We start from the raw sequence: 27789 nt of genomic DNA on the forward strand, positions 1-27789 counted from the left end.
CGTATTTCGTATTTTTCAACAAGCCATCTATAATGACAGGAAAATGTCTGCTCAATTTATATTTAAGAAATGATCTTGGCATTATGACATGAATGTCTAATGGGTTAAAATCTAAGTCATGCTTATTATTCACATTACTCATTTCTTACTTCATCCCATCGGCATTTAGGTAAATAGAAAATATTGTTACAATTAATATTAATTAAAAAGCTTTTAAATCTGTAAGTTATTTTATCATTCTTATCGAAATATGAAATATTGAGTAAGCAATTACCTAAAGAAATAGCTTATAATGGTATTGAAAGTAGAAGATATACGTGAGTTCAATAATTGCTAATGGATACATCATGTTTATTTATAAACTCCGACATAGTCTCTTCTTCTGCATAGTGCCCTACAGCATGTTGTTTCTCTACAAGATATTTAACAAATCAGTTTCCTCAGTCATTCTGTAGACTTGAAAATTCCAGTCAAGTTGATGTAGAAGTACAAATATTTTTAAAGCATATCATTATGCACAATAAACTTTTGATGATTTTGTACATAATATGGCATCATAAGTCAAAGGCAGTTAATCCATATTATTATATTAATAAAGGATGTTAATTTGGCTAGATCAAATGTTAATTTCAATGCTTGCACAATCAGATGATATTCACTACGATAGATTAGAGTACGATGATCTTGTAAGCCAAGCTAAATACAGATATGTATTGAGTTTATTGAACTCACCGTATCGTAAAATAGGATAATCAAATAGATTGAAGTTGATTTCATGCTAATACGTTGAACTCGATTGAAAATCAGTTAGTAAGTTGGTGTAAATGGCACGGCAGAGATGAAAAGGGATAATGAAAACAAGCTCTAAAAACAATATGATGATAGATCTAACCAATTATCATCGATGAATAACAATTAAATTGTCTTTCAAGCAGAATTATTTAGCAGTTGTTGAAGAAGAATTAATCACGTGTTCCTAACTGATGTAAAAATAATTGAATTGCAGTTTTGTTTATCCATGTTTTTATGTTAATGTTAGTCCACCGATTATATCAGACACTTATTTTAATGTTCTATGCTCCAGCTTAATCAGTAAAAGCATTAATACGTCTATTCAAAAAATGGATGAATTAGCAGAAAGACTTTATTGTCAGCCTCGTGATGAAATCGTTTCCATAAATGAATATTAATAACGGACCTAGTGAGTAACAGTGGATAACAAAAGCATAGCATTAATATGGATGGAGAGCTGATTGTCTAACGATTTGATACGCACATAAAAAGGCTTGTAATTAATATTATCTCAGTAGAAAGTGACCTAGGTAGTCTGTATGTATTGAATTATAGTACTAATGAATAGACGCGATCATCCGCGCAGACTTATAGACTCTTCTACGCCACTGACTCCAACTTTTATACAGGTATATAAGTCAACAAGTCAATAACAAATCTCAGTAATCGCTAATCTGGGATACAGAATAAACTACCTCTGTCTCCAAAAGTAATTTAGTAGTTCAAAGTAGTGCAATAGATTAATTCCATGGATAAAAGAGGATTGAAAACATCTTGAACGGCAATATGAGGAATTTTATTCTACCAATATTTCTCTTATCACTCGCTTTCATATGGAATAATTTAGGTGAGGATGAATAGTTAATTAATTCCTAATTTTATGTATAGAATAGGTCTAAACGAGTTCTTAGGCTAGCATAAATATTCAAATTCATCATGGCGGAATTGTATTTTACAAGATATAACTTTAACTTGACCAATCCATTCCATTAACTGCTATCGTGACATTAGTATAAAATTAGCATCGCCATAACTCTTTTTTTTGTATATTCAATCCAAATCTTCTACGTGACAGTCTAATACATCAATTTTTCATCAATAGTACAAAGTTAATGCATGATAAAATGGTTCTTACAATAGGAATAATGAATGTAACCTTTAAAAGAATCACTGCGTTGACGACCAGATGGGTCGCACTTAAATTCTCCCATGATGTGATCTTGCTAAACAACTATTGTATTGTAACAGTATCAACATCTGTACTATGATCCTAGCTTTAGATTTACTAAATCATGAAAAGAAAGGTTTGCTAGTAACTAAAGTTTTCTATTAACAACTCATAATAAGTTACAGACTGTACCTGTCGGTTAAGATGTAAAAATTACGATTAAAAGTTTTTTAGCTACCTCCAATATTAGCGACACTTAATGGAGTTTAATTAATCCAAACTATCCTGTATTAAGCGAGATTATTATCGTTTCGAATAGTCATTCTATCAATCTTGATAGCCAATAATGCGCGGTATAGAGCTTTATCAGACCGTTAATCGTGATGTTTTTTCTATCTCATTTAATTACGATGATCGGCAACAAGTTGGCTATTGATACGAAATTTAAAATTTACATCAATTTACTCTAATCTTTTAAGCCATCTTTCGATACGAATAACATCCCATTTTTATCATTTACAACTTAATCCTTCATGTAAAGGAAACAAAATATTGATCAATTTTATTACTTAGGCTATTTGTCCAATTCAGACAACTGTCCACTTTGATAATTAATCGGTAAAGGATGTACATTTACTTTTTTATTTAGAAATAACGCTATGATTATGTCGTAGTTCTATCCTAAATATTGACCATGGTAAAAAGAGAATAGTTGTTAATTAATAAACTAGGGTGCATAGGAAAATAGTATCGATCATTTGAGATTAACGTTAAATAGCATTTCATAGACTATTGATAGTTTGAAATGTAGCAATATTTAATGTTCAGCTATATGGCAGAAACGATAATTTAGTCATTTTATTTAAACAGATCTGTTAGCAATAATAGAATTGGTAATAAGGTAGTAACTTATATATTTAATAGCTATCCCGACCATATATTGCTAAAAGAGTACTCCATTAAACATTTTACTCAGATTGTTCCTCCAAATGACACTCTTCCTCCCAAAATTATATAGACGTTTTTATAATTTCAAAATTGCCTTCATATGATGAGTGATTGGTTTCTACACCACACTTATTTGTATAAAAGGGAACAATTTAATAATGAACACACGCACTTGTCTATTTTTAGTCAAGGCATTAAGTTCAAAGTAATTCGTCTTTTACATTATTTCTGTGAACGCTCATTTTTATTCATATAATGCGGAAAGCTTCCTCGTGTATAGGATGCTTTTAAAAACAAATAAGAAAAAACATGCTGCGCATCATATTCCTCGTAATATAGATTTTAAAGCCGATTAAAATAAAGCAAATAGTACTGAAAAGGGTATTTATTAAAGGCTGTTAAAGAAAAGCCAGTAATAGTTATGAGGAAACTAAATTCGTATCAACTGTTTTCCGAAGAAACAGAATTTGAATAAATTGGCATCATCAAAACGATGTAGGAAAATCGAATAGACATTTCCGAAAAGTCGTTCTAAGAAAACACATAACAGTCATTTTTTCATCTTAATTTATTAATTATGAACAGGCTTATCGGATGATGACTTTAATCCCTTCTATCGGTTTATGCTGAAACAAATACAAGGAAATTATTTGATGTGTGTTTGAAAGAAATTCAATGCCGACCTATGGCGCTGAAAATTTTGAAAACACAACGAAATATAATAAATCTTGATGTATGCTATAATTCGAATCTGTATACCTATACTTCTAACGCCTTCTACCGCATCTTTATTTTCCATCGCATTTCTATGGCCATGCTTAAAAGATCATATTCAATTATTAGTTTAATAATAACATTTCAGTATCATCACATTTATTTAATGCCACCGCATTTCGGATGATCTAAAGCTTTCCAGAACGTTTTTGTTTTACTGTCTAATTATGACTAAGAGCACCTGTACTGGTAATGATGGTTGTAGTAAAGTGAGAGCAAATTAGAGTCAGTGTAATAGTTTTTATAGGCGTAGAACGGATACAAGGAGTATGTACATCATTGAAGTAATTAAGGGCAATGTCGAATCTATCTTTTATAGTGATTAGAAATGTTAATTTGTACTGTATATATCAGATAACATCAAAGAAAACTAATATTATACTTTAAGATAAGACAATCTAAATAATAAACAGGCTAAATTATTCATCATTATTGTTTGCCAAATACGGTGTGGCTTTGATGAAATTTAATTAACAGAAAATTTTTATTGTTCAATCTTATTTATTAACTCCGAATAACTTGAAAACATTTACCGACATGCAGCAACTATCCAAGCTAATGAGCACAGGATAGACAGCGTGTTTTCAGATGATCCCATGTATCCTTGCATAGTACCCCTCAGTTTCGAATAAAATAGATTTTCCCCGTTTCAACATTATCTTTTCAATCCTAATCCTTTCAATGATGCAATTTCGCCACTGCTATAACATTCGATCAATATTAGCTTGAATTTAGCAACGCATAGTGATAAAATTGAAATATTCGTATCCGAAATATGGAAATATACATATGAATACTCTATATTAATATTTTTTATTAATAAATTATGTTGTGAAGCAAATTGGTGTTAATTAACTAATCTAGGAAAAATCAAATAATAGCTTTTAGAATTCTAAGAATTCCCAAATTTCCTGCAGATGAAGTGATTAAAAATAATTCTACGTTACCTCTCCATTTTCCCATCATGCTAAAAAATTTTAGAGCATTAATTAATTAATTAATTAATTAATAGTTATTACGTAGAATTTATCCGAAATAATCATGAATATAAATTTGAATGCATAGTTTGGCCTTTGCTTATGTGTTTAAAGATGCCAAAATTATTTAAGATCTATAAGAAATCGAGGATAAAAACTTTGTTTAGAATATTAACTAAATTATCCATTAAATTTTTATATTTTAAACTCTAATCCAAGGAAGTACATTATAAAAATCTTTTTCAAACAATATTGAAAATCACCTGAGATCTATAAAAAATAAATAAAAAATAACTGATTTATGATAGGAATTAAATAAAGATATTTATAATTTAATTGCTTACGTATCCACTTCATGCATATTGATTAATTACAATCAATAAATGAAATCAATTTCCATTATAAACTTGATTCACAAGCTATTACATTAAATTTACCTCATTGAATTGGTACCATGTTGGTATCTCTACTATTATCCATGCTAGTAAATGAATTACTAGGTTAAATGACAGCAATTAATCACTAACAGCTGCATTTATGGTTACTAATTTGAAAAATTTCTGCCTGCAGCTTCAGCCGGATACCTGATTTATACTAATCCCAGTGAAATTCGTATCGTTGACACAAATGGGAAAGGTGATCGATTGCTAATTTCAGGATTACATTACGCAGTTGCCATTGATTACCACCTCAAGAAGAAAGCTGTCTATTGGACAGACTCCAAAACCGGCCGTATAAGCCATTTTAATTACAAGGACATGTCAGCTTTGAAAAATAATGCCCATTATACTGCGTTAGAGGCTAAAGTTGTGCCTAACCTCCAATTTGATTCGCTGGCTGGAATAGCTGTTGATTGGATCAACGATAAACTTTATTTTATCGACGATGATAACCACCGAATTTATGTTAGTAATCTAGATGGAACAAATGCGAAAGCCTTATTCACTGAAGGGATTGCCTATCCAAGAGCTATTGCCGTCGATCCTCTTCAAGGGTAAGGAATATTAATGATAAAACAACTTTGATTGGAAAGGCAGCTATCGAGCAATGTAGTGTTTGGGAATTTTGATATACTGGCCCAAAGAGAGTATACAAACTTCTTTAACATTTGTTAAGATTGAGTGTTTCAATTGTTGGGCACATTCAACTGTTTTATTTTATTTCATGGAACACCTCGATGTATAATCTTGTGATTGTTTTTATACCTGTCCTATACTTCATTAAGTATTATCTTTATTGGTATAGGTATATTTATTGGACTGAGTGGGGCGATAAGAATAAAATCGTTCGCGCAGCCATGGACGGTTCAGCAAAGCAAATTATTCGAAGTGACAATATGTACTGGCCCAATGGTTTGTCCATCGATTATTTAACTGAAAAGCTTTTCTTCACCGATGGCTATACCAAAGCAATCTATCGTTTAGATTTGAATGGTAGTAATTTTGTCAGCATAAAATCGAACTTACAACATCCACATGACATCACCGTTCATGGTAAACGATTATTTTGGACGGATTGGGAAGCATTTGCAATACAATCATGCCATAAAACGAGTGGTAAAGAAGGTCGTAAAATTATAACTGGTAATAAGACTCCCTTGGGAATTAAAAGTCTAGCGCCGAAGCATCAACCCAGAGGTTCATATCGAGCTTAACTTATAGAACGCTCTCATTGAAGTTTGCATACAGTAGTGCTATTTTGATTTCATTTTGATATAGTTTCCTTCTTTTGCAGTAAAATTGTATCTATGATTTCAAATTATGCATAGATTACTCTCTATTTGAAATTTACATACAGTAGTACTATTTTAATTCGATTTTTATATCGATCTTATTCATTTCCATTTACTTTCCTTCTTTTGCAGTAAATTTGATGTCTCCTTTTATAATTTCAAATTATGCTAACATTAGTTATCTATTTTCAAAAATAGCCCATAATCCATGTGGCCATAATAACGGAAACTGTAGCCATTTATGCTTAATATCCCCATCTCAAGGAAATAATAGCCAATCGACAGGTTATACGTGTGCTTGTCCAACTGGTGTCAGCTTTAAATCGGGAAAAGTTTGTCATTCAGGTAAATTGACTGCATTTCTGCTGTTGGCCCAATAGAATATCATTCAAAATGCTTTATTATACTGTATTATATGATGTATTATCGCTTTTTAAAAAAGAAAGTAAATTACTTTAATATTGACAGAGCCATCTCATCCAGCAATACTACCTATTCTTTTGATAACTTGTGCAAATTGAGTAGGTTTCTACATCTTGAAAAAGCTGGCAATATTCCAACTTGATGCGAGCTCTATTTACTTAATATTTACACCGCCCATTATATTCTTGTACCCTAAAATAGTAAAGCAATTACTGATTAAACAATCCGATCCCTATCTTACTTCATAACATTTTCACATTACCTTTGCTCGAAATGCCACTCCTCTATTTATCTCTGATTATAACTAATTTAAATGCATTCAAAATAAGTCATTGAATTTGTATTTTTAGAATTTTAAAATTAAGACCACTGTGACTGTGGTAATAATTAAAAAAAAAACCATTCATTCTGCTTTCTTATGGATTGCGTAGGTCCAATTAACTTTTTACTGATTACAAGGCGCAGTGATTTACGCTGGATGTCGTTGGATGCACCACAATTTATCGATGTTAGAATCAATATTCAAGATATCAAGCATGCTTTCGACGTAACTTACGATCCAGTCGATCATTATATTTATTGGGCTGACAACATCATTCAGGCCATACTACGAGCAAAATTAGATGGTAGTGGAGCATCAGTTATTATACCAAATATTCAGTCACCGGAAGGACTAGCTATAGACTGGATAGCTCGTACAATTTATTGGACTGACAAGATTGAAAAGAAAATTGAAGTAGCTACGTTAAATGGAACTCAACGTAAAACTATCATTAAGACCGATTTGGATACGCCAAGAGCCATTGCTATCGATCCATTTCGAGGGTATAACGATAGCCTATTTAGAATGTTGAATTCAATACTGTTGTTCTATAAAGCGAAGTTAGTGCTAGGTCGTACTTTGCTGAAGTTGGAAAGCCGCATAATGAATACATTAGCGTAGTATACTGAAGCTTTTTCGATTCCAGAAGAGAATTTACAATCTAATTTCATCTCGAATAAATAAAAATAAGAACAATTAATCCATGTAAAATAATTATAATTTATCTGAACATACCAAGAAATAGTAGATTTAGATAAAAAAAGATCCGCGAAAGTAGACAAAGTGATCATTTTTAACATTATCCTTTCACTGTCCTTGACTTTTCAGTAGTAATTCTTTGATCAAAATTTCAAAGTAGTATTTCAGCGTATGGTTACGCATAAAACTTTAATTTTTTATTATAGTTACTTAAATAAAGAAGAATGAATGATGATTATTCGTTATGTAGATAGTATCATTAATCGAGATTATTGCATATCATAACGCTATGATATAGATACATATTTTGGAGTGATTGGGGAAAAGTACCAAAGATCGAGAGAGCTTATTTGGATGGTTCTGATCGAAAAGTAATCGTCAATGATTCCATCGTTTGGCCAAATGGCATCGCGATCGATTACGACAAGCAAATACTCTACTGGGCTGATGCTGACCGTGATACCATTGAAATTTCTGATTTAAACGGTCATGGAAGGAAGACATTGGTCAAAAACAATCTCTTTCATGTTTTTGGTTTGACTTTGCAAGGTGATTACATTTACTATTCAGATTGGATTAAGCGAAAAGTGGAAAGAATCCATAAGAGTAATCCAACCACCCCTGAAGTGGTCTACCATCGGTCAGATTTAATGGGATTAGCTGCTGTCGATTTAGCATTTTACCAACGAGCAGGTAGGGTAGGGTAATCAATATCAATGTCTATTTCCTCTTTGCATAAGGATTATCATTATACAGAAATATTCCTATACTAAATTTAAGTATGATATAAACAGGCGCCGGAAATAATACCTGTGCTCATAAAAATGGCGGATGTAGTCACTATTGCTTTTTTAGAGGCAGTGGCCATATTTGTTCTTGTCCTTTCGGCTATGAATTACAGGAAGATGAAAAAACTTGCTTCGGTAAGTATTTAATATTCAAGAGCGATCAGCCAATGATATATATCATTAGAAGATATAGGTGATGAAGTTATTATACACGTACACAATACGACGCTACTGAAAAAGAACTGACTTAATGATATAGAATTGCTTAGAAGATCTTAGCCGTTTTATACTATATCAATCCATTTTAAGGGTGTGCAAAATGTCTTAGGTTCATTTGCGTACTACTTTAGGTTACTCTATTCTTATTCTGACAAAAAATGTTTTTATTCTCACCAGTAAATAATTTAGTAAGAAGTTCTACTTTGGTCTCGTTATTTGCAAAATACGTTAGACTTATTTGTGTACTTGGCTGCTCTATTCTTATTCCGACAAGTTATTTTCTTTATTGCTTACCAATGAATAACAAGTTCTATTTTGGTACCATCATGACTAATTGTATCTTCTAATTTGTATCCTTCATTCTAGTTCCGAACGCTTTCTTTCTATTGCTAACAAGCAAGCAGTTATACCGTCTATCACTAAATGATCGATATGATATCAAGAAATTGCCTATTAATGGTATTCAAGGTGGTAGTGGACTATCGTTTGATAGTCGAACAGAAGAAGTCTATTGGAGTGATATTGAATTGAAGCAAATTTCATCATCGTACTTAAATGGAACGAATAGAAACGTTATTATTGAATTTGATCTAGCTAGTCCAAATTCGATCGCTTTCGATTGGACTACCAAATATATATACTGGACAGATAACATTCTTAATCGAATTGAAGTTACCAAGTCTGATGGAACAGCTCGTAAAATTTTGATTTGGCAAGACTTGTACAAGCCCAGCTATCTTGTGATACATCCGAAGGAGGGGTAAGTTATAATCAAGCGCTCTGTATTTCACTTTCGTATTGATATAATTATTGAATCGAAATGAACTGTGCTGTAGCTTTGATTTAATTCGTTATCCATTTAGTTTTGAATAAATGGAGATGACTAAAATTTAGTACGTAGTGATCTAAATTACATCACAACATAGTCATATTCAGTTTACATGGGATAAAATTCCTTAGCAGTCAATGTTTAGACTTGAATTATTGTAAATTCAAAAAGTCCTCCAATTCACCATGATAGAACCAATTGAGCCATAAGAATGCACCTATAAGCAAAACTTTACTTCTAAAGTTTCTACCGCAACTACTATATCAGTAAATTGGTCATTACCTTTGCAATAACTATCTAATCCTTAATCTTATTTGTCCTAATTATAGATTATTATTTTGGGTCAATCATAATTCTAATGTACTTGATGGGGCTAAAATAGAAAGATCTACTTTAGCTGGAACAGAGCGGAAGACAATCGTAGAAGTAGCAGGCATTCCAGTCAGTTTAGAAATCGATTTCGATAATGATCGCATCTTTTGGATTGATTCTACCAGAAAACGTATCTATTCTGCATCACTCCTTGGTACCAATCTGGAAATGATTCCCGAATTCATGTCTAGCTCTAACTTTTTATCAATCTACGAGGATAAATTATATTGGATTGACAGCAAAGAAAGCCACATTATGAAAGCAAATAAAACTAATTTTCAAAGGGAGCATGTGCACGATTTACGGAATTTTGACGATCATCCCAACAACTTATTGGTATATCATAAAAATCGCCAAAAACGTAAGCGATAGTAGTTTGATGACTGTCTATTAAAATAGAGTTAAGATAGAAATAACAGTAAACTAAAATGGTTATAATTATATCCAATGTAGAAACAAGCAACATTTGTCATTAAGCATAGTAGATACGATTACTACTTTCGGAAATAATACCCTAATGCGTCCAAGTAAAATTTATGGATTTTCTGTTCTTATTCTTGACCGAGTAGATGGTAGCGCTTGCGATAAACCTCGTAACCCTTGTAGGGAACTATGCCTCTCAATCTCGAGTAAAGATGCAGTATGTGAATGCTCTACTCATCTGGTGGCGAAAGGTGGTAAATGTACAGGTAAGGATCAGATCGATTTGTAGGTAATAAATTCATCACTAAATTGAAATGAAGACGGCATTGTTGGTATTACACTAATCGTTTATCGGTTTGGGTACAAAATCTAATTTTAACTATAATTGTCTATCTTACCATGATACCAAGCTTTCTTTATTTGGCTTTCATTTTATAGAACCCAATGCATATCTGCTGTTTGCTCAGCAAGAGACAATTAGCAAAGCCGATTTAGATGGCAAAAGCAATCCTCACACGTTATTACCAATTCAAGATATGCATGTTTATCCTGGTACGAAAAACTTTATAAAATCAAAGCATCAAATTCATTCCATTACCTATGATGAAGTGCAAAAATATTACTATTGGATTGATAAAAATGATCAGGGCCATTCAGTTATTAATCGAGCTGCTAAATCAACATCAGAGCTTGTAGAATACCAAGAAGTGGTTAATGAAAAGAAACAAGATATTTATGATATAGCGTTAGATTCAGTTAATCGCTATCTCTTTTGGTCATCAGAGAACTTACACAGTATTCAGGTTGCTAAAATAGGCGAATGGAAAAGTTATTATGCTGTAATAGGGTATCAGTATGCTCCAAGATCAATTGCGATTGATCCCTATAAAAGGTAAATCATTTCTTGAGTATAATAGCAATTGTATTTGCTTTTCTACTTGCTTCTCCTATTCTCATGAATTTCATAGATTATTAAACTATGTATAATTGACTTATGTAGATAGTGGATCAGTTTTTAATGGGAATTTGATCTTAATTATTTTACAGCCATATCTACTGGATTCATGCTGGCTCAGCAGATTCACCAAAGATTTATCGTTGCAACTACGATGCGACCTATTCCGCTATTCTTATCGAAAACGAATTGTATCAGCCAACATCACTAACAATCGATATTTCAAATTCCTCCAATCGGCTTTATTGGATTGATCTTGGAACTAGAACTATCTCATCTGCTCGTTCTGATGGCACGAACCGACATGATCTAGATTTCAACGTTAAAAGCCCAATCAACCCATATTCGGTGGCTATTTATTCCAAGTATATTTATTGGGCTGATCTTCAAGATAGTGCCATTTATAGAAGCTATAAATTACCCAAGAGCCCGCTTTATGCAGTACCTCAACTTGTTTTTAATCGCTTGAGTGATCTAACTGGGATTAATGTAGTCAACAATTTTAATATGAAGGGTAAGATTGTCTCAATTTACAGTATACAGCATGAATTTTTAATTTCAATTCTAAACATATATTTATGTGTCGATATATGTGTTAAGATAAATATATATATATATATATATATATTTGTATATATAGAGAGAAAACCTATAAAATTACAATTACATTGAGAAATAAACATTACATACATTTGAAAAACTAGGTTCCGGAGCTTGCTCAAATCATAACTGCACCCATTTGTGCATAGTAGATTCTTATCAAAAATCAACTTTTCGTTGTTCTTGTCCATTTGGCTATCGTATTCTCAATGATAGTCGAACATGTCAAGGTAAATATAATCAGATTTGATACGTCTTATAAGATACTAGCTTAGATTAACGCATTACTTATTTCTTCAAACTACTCGTATTAAAAAGCTTGGCTACTGAGTAATTTAATTTCTAAGAAATCAACTCCTATTTTTATTCTATTGATAATTAGAAATTAAAGAATGTGGGAAAGGGGAATTTAAATGCCGATCACCTAGCATCTCTACCTGTATTAATGAAAAATCAAGATGCGATAATATAATCAATTGTATTGATAATTCAGATGAAATTAATTGTCGTAAGTTGAAATTTCTTACATTAAATAAAATATCAAGAAAATGGAGTAACTAGGTTCTAATTATTCCTATGTTTTTATTTGCAAATCGAATCAATACTAAAATGGATAGCGAAATGTTCACCATTCCAATTTCATTGCAAAAACGATAAATGTATACCATGGCATAAAAAATGTGACGGCATTAATGACTGTGATGATAATTCCGATGAGTTTAGCTGCGGTAGGTGGACATCTATTACGATTTCTTTATTAATTACAGTTGCTAAAATGCTTGCGCTAATTTTTGGATATTCATAACATTAATCTATTCCATGATTTAAGTTCTGATTTTGCTAGTCGCTTGAACAGAATAAATTAGAGTGAAAATAACTGCATTTATCTTCTATTCAAACGTTATTATTCATTCACGATTTTTATTTATATTTATTATAGCTATTTCTTATTTTATTTATACTTCAGTCTTTAATTCATTAATATGATGTGTTCATTGTGAGATCATTTAAGCTGCGATTTTAGCTAATTATAGTAACGCTTCATTGATGACAATTATCTTGATTAATTATAGTTTTGAAACCCACAACGATTGCAGCAACAACAATTATTACGTTATCAAGCAAACCACCGACAAGCGTTACTGATTCACAAACTAAAGGTTTTGATTTCAAACACTTGGTGATCATTTCTGTTGCTAGTGTGGCCTTTGTCCTCTTGTTGGTTGGAATTATCATATGGCGTTGTTCTAAACGAAAAAATAAAAAAGTAGACGATGTCCTAGAAACAAAAAGTGGCAAAACTTACATCGGACAAGGTGACATTAGAAATGACAACCAAGAAAGCAACATCGATGGCAATAATCAAACCAATACCAATGGAAATAACATTACAGTTTCAATTAATCGCTTGCCCTTACCTGAGAATTACTCTACTTGTCGAGGATTATCACAAATTTATGGCAATGAAATTTCTGCCAAGAGCTTGGAAACATTTCATTCCAATCCACCACCTACACCTAATAATCTAAGTTCGGATAATGATGACTATTATGATATTGAAGACGAGGACGAAGGTACTTTGGTTGATGAAACCGATACTGCAGTGCTTGAGACTGATTCGGATTATCAATTTTATCACCCTCCTCCAAATACTTCCGATAGTGCATTTTCGGATGGGAGTACAATCAATATTTATACTGGCTTATATGCTCCACCACCAAGTAGTGTATCCTCTTCAAGCATAGCTGAAAATTCTGACTTTCAAGATCGAGATCGTTGTAGCACTTACTCCGATTGTAGCCTTAAATATGATAGTTATAGTTCTGTAACACCAGAAAAAATTGCACATAGGCAGCGAAAGAAATTTCATAAACGAGAAAATATAGTAACATTATAATTAGTAGAGTCTGTACCTGTCTAGAATTTATTCTATCGAATTTAAATTGCCTTTCATCACATCTATAAAATTAATATAGTATGGATTAACACTAAAAGTATAAGTATTAATGCACGTAAATGTATGTGCAGATACTGTATGTTTGTATAAAAAATATCCAAGAAGAGCTTTAGCAAGATTGAGATTAGGCATATACAAGCGCAAACAATTCGTTACGATAGTTAAATGGCAATTGCCATATGAATCTCTATCACACTGATTTTATTGATAGCGTAGTAATTTCACACAATTTTAAACAGTTGATGGAAGAAATGCAATTTCTATATTGTATGTTGTAAACCTTTGACATGATACTTATTTCCTGATATCCCATCACTGGCGGTATTACTCAAATTCCTTGCGGGATTATTATCTAGAGGAATACCATCATTTTTACTGTTCATTTCTTATTTGTTATTACTATGCAGCAGTATGCACATCGATTTTTTCTCTCTATAAATCTTAAGATTATAATTTATGCAGCACCATGTTGGATGGTTTATTTTAATGCCGCTAACCAGACTTCAATAGTCGCACGCTCTCACTTATAATAGGTAGCAGTAAGCACATCGATTTCTTCACATTTAAAATCTTAGGATTGCAAATTATTTAGCACCATGTTGGTGGATTTATTTTAATGCCACTAACTAAATGTCAATGGTTGTACTTATGGCACTTCATGAGTAAAAGCAAGAAATTTAATTTCTGCTGTTGACTATTCTTCTCTCTAATTCTATGTATTTCATGAATAGTGCTATTCAATAATATTTAAAGTTAAAACGCGGTACTTCATTTTTCTCCAGCTTGATATAACCTTCATGCTTTCCTCTAAGATTATCATATAAAATCTCTTACCATGATAATGGATGATTGTTTATAATTCTTTTGAAAAACTATAAATTGTAAATAATAATTACTATGAAAGAAATGATTTTATGGTTCTATTGCTCTAATTATTATAATAATTTTCGCTGTTACTTACTACGTCAATATTAAGCAATGGACTCAAGATTGAACAAAAGAAATAAAGATACATTAAAAGATCTTCAATATACATCTAATTTGTTACTTTCAGTTAGAATATGGCCAAACATTGTTTGTTACAGGATCGGAATTGATAAAAATTTTAGTCTTATAACGCATTTAAATCATTGTGAGATTGTACTATATGAGATTTTATGAATTCAGAAATAATTATCATGAAAACCGTGACTAAATCACCAAAGGTTATTATAGGTAGCTTGGTCAACAGCAGTATGGGCTATCTGTATCGGTTATATTGTAATCTTTATGGCTGCTTTAATATAGCTAAAATAAGTGATTCCTACTCTTCAGGGTTCTTAGGAGCATATCGCACGGTATATTCCAGTTTATTACTTAAGTGATATTGTAGATCAACAGATATGCGTATAATATTTATAAATATTCAACTAATATTGAAATTTACTCTTTTCTAGAAGAGAGTAGATAAATATGGTGCTGCTGCCTGCTAAGGTAATATATTATTGTATTATCCATATCAAATATTGTTGAAAGGTTAAAAATGGCAGCACTAACTTTCATGATTTATCAAATTTATCAAGCCCTATACTGTAGTTTGCTATATGTTTATATGAGATTAATTTAAGCATTTTTTGGACCATTACTATAAGATGAGATAACTTTATCAGCTAATTAAACTCGATCCAGATATTCAATAATGGAATTTTAAAATGACGCTCTATCAGATATGACAAGAACTGCGACGAATTGGAATTCATTGCTGAAAGCTTACTTGTACCTTTAACACTATTTCAAGGCTGAAAATTCTGTTTATTTTAAGAATACTTAATCTCTCTTCGACATATTCTTAAAACTAGCTATCGTACAAAGAGATTGATTAGTAATATAAATTTGAAGTCGTAGAAAAGTCTATTTTGACATTGTATGCTCAACTTTGTTTATATTTCTGTTTTTACTAAGCACTAAAATAATTAAAATCATCTTCTTTATAAGATCAAATTAATAACGGCTAAAATCTTAATGTCAATTAAATGGTAAATTAAGCCTTTAATATAAAATTTAATCTCAAGTAGATCTACTGTATAGTAGTTTTATCACAAGTGCTTGATCATTTTTTACTTGTGCTACTGATCTTGAAGAATAAGTAGCCCTTTCGAATGTTTCTTTATCATGAAAGCTTTCAAAACTAAAGGTTTTCAATGAGTACGATCTAAGAATTCGATTTAGGTATGTAATATGAAGATATCTCAAAGCAGCCATATAGACCAATGTTATAAATTTCAGGACACTATCTGCGAAAGTAAAATCATTCGTTATAGAATATTTAATTCTTGTTGTACCGGTATTGTACAAATAATTTACGACAAGTAGAAGAAGGATAATAGAATATTTCAAAATTTTTAACCTCTTTTAGCTAAATTCTTAAAATTAGCTATTAGATAAAGAGATTGATTAGTAATAACAGTTTGAAGTCATAGAAAAGTCTATATTGACAAATTATACTCAAGTATACTTAAATTTCTATTTTTATTAAGCAGAATATGATTAAAATTATCTTATTTATAAGATAAAATCAATAGTTAAAAAACTCAAAGTCAATTAAATGATAAATTATGCCTTTAATATAACTTTCAATTTCAAGTAGACCTAGAGTACAGCAAATTTTTTCATGTAATACTTGATCATTATTTACTTGTGCTACTGATTTTGAAGAATAAATGGCCATTCCTAATATCTTTTTCATGATGAGCTTTCAAAACTAAGGTTTTCTATAAGTATAATCTAAGAATTATCCGATTTAGCATACAATAACAGACTAAAGCCATAATTTCAGAACACTAACTACGACAGTAACCTATTTCTAATAGTATATTCATTTTTTATTATACTACACAAATAACATGCAACAAGTAAAAGAGGGATAGTTGAATATTTCTAATCTTCATAAATAGGCAGTTAAGATGTTTACAGTAATTGGCACGGTAGTAAGTGTGTTACTTAAGTAAGCTGATTCCGTACTACACAGTTAAGATATAAGATTTTTGAAGCAGTTCTTTGACACAGTCACTTTGTGTCTGTTAATAGAATGTTAATGTTGATTTACATATTTATATTACTAGAAGAAGTAAATCCGTTATTAATATTAGATAGAACAAAAAAATGAGTGATCTTGATCTAATTTAAAAGTAAGTTGTTAGTCCTTCATTTTTTATTTTTTCTGTAGATAATTCATACGTTCGATAAGTGGTACCATACATGTTAGGCAGTGTTGCAAAATCTCCATGATCGGTTACTAGACGATCAATTTAGGATCCACGATTAGTTATTAGAATCAGAGACATGAGAAATTATGCGAAGGTGATCAATATATTCATTGAAGAAAAAGCTTACCTGAAAATTGTCGAGGTCGACTAACATCATGAACTTGTGATTGTTGGACTTGTTTAAGATCATGATTTTCATACGTTGAATACGTTGGTTTTAAACCACTAAAGGAAAAAATTCAATAAATTAAGTAAAATTATCTATTCTTATTGCTAAAAGAATATAACACTAAATAATTTAAATTAATGTAGCTGTAAAGGATGTAATGGTCATAAAATTGAGCAACTCTATTCTCATAACACGGTAATATCTACATTTAGAATTACCTGTTTGGTACAAAATTTGCAGATTTTGGAGTTCGAATCTCCTTAATTTTAGAAAAATAGGGATTTCTATTTGTTAAAGGTCCGGTTGGAGTTGGTAATTTAGGTAGTACGCTGCAGGAGTGAATATTAGTTTATGTTCGTCAATGCTTAAAAAAACCAGTCCAAACGGAATAACTGACATAAAGTTTATCCTTGCATATAGATTAGCTAAAAGGAAAATTATCTCAAGAAAATTTGCTTAACTGATAGGTAGATTTATTCGAAAATAGCAAGTTAAATATTATTATGGAAACGTCATATTATAGAGCTGTAATTTATTTTCTAGATCTAGTATTCAATTGATAGGCAAATGGGCTTACTTCTGCTTTGGACCAAATCCGCGAACTTTCGGAAAATTTTCGCATGCCCAATAGGTAGCAATATCATTTTTTGCATAAGGCGCAATTTTCTCCTGGGTATGATGTTCAAAGCTCAACTGTGACTGGGTTGCATATGGATCAAAATATTTTTCTACATTACTTTTTCGGACGGACTCTTTAATGTAGATTGGCTTCAGCTTTCCGTCATTAAACTAAGTAAGAATCATTTAATGATTAGGTAGGTGGTATAATCTTATTGAATAATATCACAACAAACACGATGGCCTTTCAATACTGCAATAGATTCGAATAGCGTATAAAATCGAAATTAGTCTTGTTGACACTACTTACTTGGTTTTGAAATCTAGAATGATGCTCATTTAAGATATGTGGCCGATTTGCACTTAAATTAATTTGGACATCTCTTTCTCCGTTGTAATTCGATTTCATTTCAGTATTTTGATTTCCTGTCGTTAGCTCTCGTCCTCTGGGAAGCGAATCGATCTACGCAAAGTAAATCATAGTATCAGAGATTGTTGGCAATTGCAGCTAATTAAGGCCACAAAGATAAGGAATTCTTGTCAATAGCAATATAAAGTTTCGTTTTGAATCACTTATATCTTTATCAAGCGACAATAAGTTAATGAAAATGCTAGAAATTGTAAGCAACATCTAAAATAGTTGTATCAAATTATTTCGTAATTTAGGCTTGAGATAATCTGGTAATCGCTTTAATTTTATGAAGTTTAGGATTAGGATATAATTCAGAGACTTACTTTTTCTATAACATTGCCAGTATATTGAACTTGGTAGAAAGGTTGCGGTTTGGTGTATCTCGAATTTTTAAACTGACTTGGGTTTTCATGATTATACAGTGTATCATTATTAGTTGTTGTATACATCTGTTTTGTCAGATTATATTTTCCTTCTCGTATTCCAAGAGGTATGGAATTTCTAGGAGCCTAAAAAAACAAAATGCCTTAGTAATAAATCTGATTGTGAAGCATTTGTACCATCAAAATTTAGCTAATTAATATGCTTGTAATTCTAGTTAACAAGCAATTGCCCCGAAGTTGTTGTCAATGGTATAATAATAAATGCTCTAGAGAATGGACCGTAAACACACGTTACTTCGCTAATTATTTATATCAATTTAGGATATTATTTTTAATTTCGAGCAAGCGAATTTAAACTGTCATGGTTACATTTGTTGAGAATTATATTATCCAATTAATTCATAGTTCCCTTCCGAAGCCTAACTGATGTATGAAGACATTTGTCCATTAGTTTCAATAAATTTTGCGAATACCGTAGGCTAAATGTAATAAAGAATGATCCATTGATCAATAGGTGGAACTTTAATCATTTCATACTTAGTCATTTAAACGATACACTGATTTCTAACTTAAAGGGATCTACTCATCATTACGGATTTGAGCATGGAATTTAAAATCATGATTGTCGTCTAATTCATTACCTTTACCGCTAACTATAACAGAATTTTAGATAGAAAATCCAATTTTCCTAAACATTACAACAAATTATAGTATTTGACATCTTCATTTAAGCAACGCTAATAAGGTACGGAGTATAAAGTCCTTACAACTAGAAATTTTAATGGAAAGAGTATAAGATTGGCCGCTATTTGTCGACAATTAGTTCCAGCATTAATAAAAATATTATAAGAAAGCTGCATCTGTATTTGAATTCATCTAATAGTAGAGCAATTATAGCGTTTACTATCTTTATTCAAACAACCCCTAGTAAGGTACGGAGCATAAAGTCCTTAGAGTTAGAAATCTTAATGTAAAAAGTATTGGATTTGACTGCTATCTGTCGAAAATTAATTTGAACACAAATAATTTTATTCGAAAATTACATCTTTACCCCAATTCATCTATACCTAATGACAATATTATTCTCTAATTATTCTCTCATATTAATTCGAGCAAAAAGTTAAACTTTAATTGGCATATACCTTAAAATTAGAGCTAGGAAATGGACCGTCGGGACCAGGGTTATATCCAATTCTAGTTGAAGTAGTTAATGTTGGCTGATTACTATCAATCATTTTGTAGGCTTTATCTAATGTTGTCGATTGTGCTGATGAATTCGATTTATATTGTACATAAAATTCTATTTCAAATTAAGATCGAATGTTTCTTGCACTGGAACTGATCCTATTAATTTATAAAGTAGCGAATAAAAAAGGAACCGAATCGATGATTTAAAAATGATTTGAGCGATAATTGTAACTATTGCTCTATAAGAAAATAAATGGAGAAGTAGGTTATGAATATGGATACATAATGAGAATCTAACCTCCTCGATGTCCGTAGAATTTTAATAACCAGGTTGCTATGGTGATAAGAAAGCGTGATCAGTTGTGATGGTAACCTCCTGCTAGCAACTTATCATGCATGATAGAGTATCTCGATTCCAACAAATAAAATTATCATGACAATAAAGCCGTTAAATGGCTCTAGTGATTGGTCGATAGAATACCGTTATTGGCTATCCAAATGAAATACGCAAAGTCAAACTGAATATGAATTACTCTAGTCTATCTCAATCTAGACACTTACCCTATTATGCTATTAGTCTGTAAGGAGAGTAGCAAATAAAATCAGAATAGTAACTTGTTCAGTATGATATTGTAAGGCATGATTGATACGTTATTTATCTTCATACTAGATAATTTCAAGTTTATAAAGTGAATAGTAAAAGTGGACAAGTGATCTAACGATAGGTGAATAATATTATACTGGTAGTAGAGTTGATGGATTAATAAAATTTTATTCATATCGTTATATCTCGTAACATAATATTGCTAGAATAAGATCATCATTTATTACTTTTTCTGCTCAAATTGCTCTCAATGATTGTTCCGGCTAAAGTCAAGAAAATTAGCGTCATTGACTGAACGTAATTAAAAGAATTAACGTGTTGCAGTTACTTATTATTAATCCTTCAATATCTTTACCAATTTACCATTTTAATCCTATAACCCATCTTAAAATGTTGATCCATGGGTCACATTAAAACATTCTTAAGAGTTAAACCGAGTAAAAATCCTTGTAAATACTTTGTCGCATCAGATCAGTCTATACGAGTTAGTTTACCCGAATCATTTTTCTCCAATAAGTTTAATAAAAGTCAACATCAACGGATCATAAGTCATGAATTTCTTTACGATGGCGTTTTTGGACCTGATGCCTTACAAGATCAAATTTTTGAAGCAGTGGCTATGCCTGTAGTGGACAGATTTCTTCAAGGCTATAACGGTACAATATTTGCATATGGTCAAACTGGTTCCGGTAAAACTCATACCATCGATGGTAGCCAAAAATATTTTCAAGATAGAGGCATAATACCTCGTATCCTATCAGCAATTTATGGTAACATCAAGCAAATAGATAGCAAAGATATCTCTATCCACGTTACTTATATGGAGATATATAAGGAAGTAGGATATGATTTGCTCAATCCTGCAACAAAAGCTGGCTCTATGATTATTGAGTTGCCAAGGGTATGCTAAGAAATTATTATTTCGATTCAGTTTTAGTTTAGAAATATAAGTGCGAATATGGAAATAAATTTTAAGCTAATCTTTCTATTTTAGAACTATTTTCAAGCAAAATCTATTATGTTTTATAGCTATATATCCCTTCTAGTATCTTATTTTACACTTAATAGTTATTTCGTTAACTTCAATACATAACTACTGGAAGAGTATATGCAGACGTCTTATTTCATCGAAAGATTTTAGGCCATGTTCTGTAAGCGTTACTATCTGAAGTATAGTAAATAATGGCTAGATTTTTGCATTAGTATAGGCTAAGTTTGCTAACAAGCACAAGAAAGTATCACACGTTTCACAATTTGCTGTACTTGAAGTAATTTTAATCACTTTGAGTGACCGTTTATTATAATTTATCGATTGGTCTTTTACTAGATATGTTCATATCGACTATAAGAAATTATCTAAATTTCAGAAGATTAAGCATAGCACATACAATACTACTTTATCAACCAGATTGCTGCAATCGACTATTTAAAATATCGAATCGTGACTTTATACTTAGTACAATAATTTATCATTTCTTAGTCTTCAGAGCTGTGTTCTCAACGCAGATAATTTAGGCTACAGAATTACATTACTCTATTTTATTCTTCAGCCATAATATTATTTAGCAGAAATATTACGAAAATATGATTAGTATGCGCCAATATTTTGATGATACTGCTATAGAATACCAATTTAGTTACTACGAGTTAAATGATAGTTACCTAATTAAAGTTATAATTTATCCTTCTTATATAGACTTAAGTTTCGCCAGTAAAAGAATTATATGAGCAATTTCATGACATTAATTACCATGGAACTTTGTTAGAACCTTGTGGAAAATAATTTTAGATCAATATTCAACTGTATCGATAGCTTCTACATACTGTTTACCTAACAGTCCAAAATTTGGTCTACATAATTCACTGTTTCTTCAATGTTCACAGCTAGTGATTAGCAAATATATAGCTATATTTTAGGCTACTAGTACATGTTAGCTTTTAACATTTTACTCTTGTAACCTTACACCCTCGCGTGATAGTACTTCAAAATTATTCTTTATATATTTCGTTAAGACTGCAACCCACTAATTGTCCCGGCATTAATCAGTATATGTATCCATTTTGAACAGAGTTTTACCATGGTATTATCTTATTTAATCTTTATTAACTTCCAGTTTATTTTTCTCATTTCCGGCTAGGTTCAAATATTAGATGGTGGAAGAGAAGGTGCACTTATCCGTAACTTATCTTCTCACTTAGCTTCAAACGAAAGAATTGCTCAAGATCTGATGTTCCAAGGCAGAGCTAATAAAAAAATTGCCGAAACGCCTATGAATCATAATTCATCTCGATCCCATACAATATTTACCATTATACAAACTACAACATCTCAGGATACCCCGACAATTACAAGGTCAGTAATTCTTGAGAAAGAAAATTGAATCTTTATTGAGTCCTAAGTAAAATACTTTTGTATTTAAGTATATTAATTAATACTAATGAAAGTAATGTAAGAAAATAACTTTGTTCTTTCGCTGATCGTTAAATTCATAGTTTAATTATTATAGGAAATAAAATATCAAAATCAGATTAGTAATGTCTGCTTCATAAATCCTCTTTCGCTTTACGTTTTTAAATTAATGCCTTTACCTTCTTTCTGTTAGCTTATACTAATTGCTCCTATATACTACAGTAGTATTGAAAAATTGTAAACTAATCATCTTTAGTATAAATTTTTTATTTATAGCTGTAGATACTTTTGACCTTAGAGTGATAGATTTGATGATAAAAGGTGTAGAATATTTTACAATAAAAGTATAGATAGCATTGTGCCGTGAGTACTAAGAGAGAAGTGGATTTTATATTTGAAACTTCTAAGGCTTGTTAATATAGATACATACAAATTAGGATCTTCTGTACTGGTACTTATAACAAATGGTAATGATTATGCTCGTTTTATAGATTGAAATATCTTGTCTATAACTTTTTTCTCCTAGATCTAAACTTCATATTGTTGATTTGGCGGGGTCTGAAAGAGTTTCCAAATCAGGGCTATCGGGCAAACATTTAGAAGAGGCTAAATTAATCAATCTTTCTCTATATTATCTTGAGCAAGTCATTATAGCACTACAAGAAGATATAAACTATGCAAGTAGACCCAACACCACATTAACTAATTCAAAAAAGAATCGTTGGTAAGATAAATAAATATACCTCATCTAAATTAAGGAATTTTTAAGTTTGACTTTATATCTACTAAGATTGCCGATATTATCGAAATAACTCTATTTTCATGATTAAATGTTATTCTAGGCAAAGATCTAATAGCGCTAATACAGTCCGTTCTGGTAGTAGCTCAGTTAACATATCTAAACATGTGCCTTATCGAAATTCTCTCTTGACTATGCTCTTGAAAGACAGCATAGGTGCTATAGAGTTTACATGACTACTACAATGATACATATTTGATTCCAATTTTAGAGTATCCTAATCTGTATACTTTGCAATTTATAAGGTGGTAATTGTTTAACATCCATGGTTGCTACCATATCAAGTGATATGCATAATTTAATGGAAACTATGTCGACTTTTCGATTTTCACAACGTGTTGCTTGCATCGAAAATTATGCGAGGTAAAGACATTAGCTCTGATTTATCTCATTCATTGAGGAATAATGTAGACTACTGCTGTATAATTGGGCTTGTATTGAATATTATTTTAATCGAACGGTTGTTAATTGTAATGAATTAATACTGGTAGCTAAAGTACTTATAAATGGTGGATAATAATTTACAGAATATTCACTGAAGTAGTATTTACTCACTTCATTTTAATGAATTGCACCCTGATATTATATGACGAGGTAAAGAATTTCAGCTCTGTTTCCTTCCATTCCTTGACGAGTAATATAGTCTATTACCATAAAATGGGGCTACATATTGAACATTGCACGAATCGAACGGTTGTTGACTGTAATAAATTAGTTTCGATAGAAAGCGTTCTTCCAATCGATGCATAATAATTTACTCCGAATTCATAAAAGTAGTATTTATTTACTCCATCTTATTGAAGTTATAATTACTTTTGCTGTACTGTATACTAAATGTCGCCAGTACTACATCCTAGATTTAATAGGTAGAGAATAGCATTCGTCCTGCGGATAAGCGAAAGAGCTAGAAAGATAGAGTTTTATTCGCTTCGAACCGATACATAATTTACTTGACGGTCGTCAAAGTAGTATACACTTCATTTTATTAGAGTTATAATTTCTTTTATTGTATGGTGGATGTTAGTAGTATTGTATCCTAGCTTTGACACGTAAACGATGGCGTTAGCCCTATAGATATGTATAAGAGCTAGAAAGATAGTTTTATTAGCATAAATTAAACACGAATTTCTTATATACCGCTATGTTGTTAAGATTTCATGTTTTGTAAAGTGATTAGTTATTACAAATGCATTTACGAGAAAATTTTAGTAATTTTAAGGGATGTTATTATAATTTTAGATAAAAATTGTTCATGAAAAGGCATTTCTTACTTGTTAATAATATAGACGAAATAAAGAATTAAACGATAAAACTATTATTAAGAAACTAAAGGAGAGAATAGTTCAACTTGAAGCTCACTTAATTTCTGGTGAAAGTGAGGTAATGTAATTTATGTTTTTCGTTTTACAATAATTGATCCATAGTATTAAACAGAAAATTAACATAACTAACTTTTATTTATAGCCATTGACGAGGTATTTTATGTATTAATTCTTATTATTAAATGATGATATTACCTAGAATGAACAAAAATTAGGAAATTCTAGTCGTAAGCTTGATCTAGTGGATAAAAGAGATTGTGCAGAAATCGTTCACGCTTTTATAGCCGGAAAAGTAAACGATCCAATTAAAGCAGGTAGAACCCTTTAATAACGCAAGTTTTAACACAGTATCTTGTAAAGTAGGATTTAATGCCTGGTTTGTATCTTAATTAAATTTAAATTTTGGTATCTTCTAGGTGTAAATAGTATCGAAATGTTTAGAGAATGCTTCGTGATTTTTCGGGCTATTATTACTCAGAACAACATCAACCCTGAAGGATTCGAAAGGACAGGACAATCGAATGGTAATTTTCATTTAGTTATTGCAAGATTTCGCGAAAGAAAGAGTTTTAATATAATTAATATTGTACGATGAACGAATTTCATTCTATTTCTCAGTTTTCTACTTGTATATAATCACTAGATTCCATTTGGTCACGGGAGAATGATCGCAAAAGGAATAAATCGACTCCATCGAGTAAATTTGTTACTATGAACGATAACCGACAATCTTATGATATAGACAATGATGATCAACAGCTTCGTTATCATTATTTAGCCCATCAGAGCAATACTAGTAGTCCAAGTAAATTAGCAAATAGTCCGGTTAAACAAATCTATAATAGCAAATATCAGGGGTTTAACCGATCCGATAATTTATTGAAATCACCATCCAAAAAGTATAAAAGAAGTAAAACTTCAACCAATTCCATGTCGTCATCGACCAAGTCTACTCCTGCAGTAAATAAAAGTGCTACCTTTATAACCAAAGAAGAGAGTAAAGTAAAACATCGAAAAAGCAAATCGACTTCTAATATCGCAATATCATCATTAACAAACGAGTCTAAAGATAGGAAACTACCTGCTTCTCAAGGTCGTCAAGGAATGTTAAATCAGTCAAGGTACTTTTTGATAAAGTAGTGGATGGATTTCTACGGCTATAGAACATTAGTAATACACGCGTGTAATAGTTAGCACTGCATCATAGAAGATATTCATTGTAGATTTCATTTTCTATCATAATTTAGCTCTCAATATGATCCCCCAAATTCCATGAATAACGTAGAAAATGAAGGTTTATTACAACAGAAACGGTTATTTCGAGATGATGAAATTGGTCCAGTAATTCAAGAATTAACATTCATACAACAGGAATTGAGGTTGGTTGCTCTAACAATATTTTCTGCCGCTTGTAATAGAAAATAAATTTCATTATTCTAAAGTAGAGTATATCCTAAACTTCTTCTATCGTATTGATCGTCGTGTTTGAATGGTCATGATAGACGAAATGCCTTAACACTTGAAGACCAGCTAGCAGAACAACATGCTGAAATATTAAGATTAAAGCGTCGTAATGTCAACAACGAAATTATTGCTCGAGAGAAATTAGTGGAGAAGCAAATAAAAAATAAACTGGTAAATAAAGGATCTATTATTTGAGCCATCAAAGCAAACGCAGAGTTGAAGTTATTTGTAGTCTCTATGCCATTTTATTAATATTATTCGATGATAGGGTAGTGAAGCACGATTTAAATATATCTTGGATTTTATAAATGATTTTACTAGGATCGCACCGAAGTTCGACTTTCTCAGGTATCGCAGCAGCTAAAGCAACTTCTTGTAAATAAAAGTTCTCATGATGATCCTGATTATCGAACTCCAACCTCACATGGAACGATAATTTCACCAGAGTCTAGTATGAAACAGTATGGAATCTCTGTAAGACTACAGAATCCAAATAAAGCTAAGGATCAATTAGCAGCACAAGCAAACAAAACACCAACATCAACGGAAGAAAGTTCAAGATATTCCCATGAAATGGTAAATAATTTCTTCTTAAATCAATTTAAGCTAGGATAGACCATGCTTCATTTTTTGCGTATTAAACATAATTTTATTCTCTTTCTAACGGATAGAAATTAAATTCAACGGAGACATTGAATGGAGATGAAAATCAACAAAAGTTAATAGCTAAGGAGGAATCAACCAGGCAAAAATTGTTAGCTTTTAAAGCTCAGTTACGTGATAATCGAAAAAATTCAACTAGCCGAAGTACATCAGCGCCTCGCGAATTTACTAAACAGTATGATATGAATACGAGTAGTGGCGTTCAATCGGCTCCAGGAAGTAGTTGGAATACGGATGTTGAAAATAAGGCTGCATCGGATTCATTTTCCAAAGTTTTTACTATGCCAACCTATGGCCCAGCAGCTTTCGCTATGGATCCTACTAATAGTATCAAAACTCAGTCTTCTAATGCAAGTACATCCATTATGACCAACACTAGCAATGCCACAAGTAGCCCAGATTATGTCACGCCGACAAAGCCGATGGAATCCATGAAGGTACATAGATACACCAATGATATTCATCGTTATTATGACTATCTAGGACTAAAATATTGCATACCATATAGAGAAAAAAGAATTTAGGTTTTCTTTG

General features: G+C 31.3%; 3 protein-coding genes across 3 annotated transcripts; 2 read left to right on the top strand and 1 right to left on the bottom strand.

Moving 5' to 3' along the window:
- Positions 1-5231: 5231 nt before the first annotated feature.
- TRIADDRAFT_19424 (uncharacterized protein) lies at positions 5232-12826 on the top strand (the record flags this gene model as incomplete). The annotated part of the gene is made up of 15 exons (XM_002107750.1): positions 5232-5653; positions 5905-6296; positions 6590-6736; positions 7246-7639; positions 8134-8528; positions 8630-8758; positions 9209-9602; positions 10001-10404; positions 10613-10732; positions 10905-11008; positions 11045-11358; positions 11514-11935; positions 12135-12251; positions 12404-12529; positions 12639-12826. Coding segments are annotated over 15 exons (4068 nt in total), but the record flags the coding sequence as incomplete, so codon positions are not given.
- Positions 12827-17139: 4313 nt separating this feature from the next.
- Positions 17140-20040, bottom strand: TRIADDRAFT_51656 (uncharacterized protein; the record flags this gene model as incomplete). The annotated part of the gene is made up of 7 exons (XM_002108560.1): positions 17140-17252; positions 17351-17448; positions 17611-17721; positions 17970-18181; positions 18321-18473; positions 18746-18931; positions 19948-20040. 7 exons carry the CDS (start codon positions 20038-20040, stop codon positions 17140-17142), a joined length of 966 nt encoding a protein of 321 aa, XP_002108596.1.
- Positions 20041-21144: 1104 nt separating this feature from the next.
- On the top strand, positions 21145-27003 carry TRIADDRAFT_13187 (uncharacterized protein; the record flags this gene model as incomplete). The annotated part of the gene is made up of 7 exons (XM_002107751.1): positions 21145-21498; positions 22736-22950; positions 23534-23688; positions 23897-23962; positions 24052-24169; positions 25093-25186; positions 26914-27003. Coding segments are annotated over 7 exons (1092 nt in total), but the record flags the coding sequence as incomplete, so codon positions are not given.
- Between the last annotated feature and the right edge of the window lie 786 nt (positions 27004-27789).

This window comes from Trichoplax adhaerens, genomic scaffold, assembly GCF_000150275.1.
Source record: "Trichoplax adhaerens TRIADscaffold_1 genomic scaffold, whole genome shotgun sequence".
In the NCBI taxonomy this organism is placed as follows: Eukaryota; Metazoa; Placozoa; class Uniplacotomia; order Trichoplacea; family Trichoplacidae; genus Trichoplax; species Trichoplax adhaerens.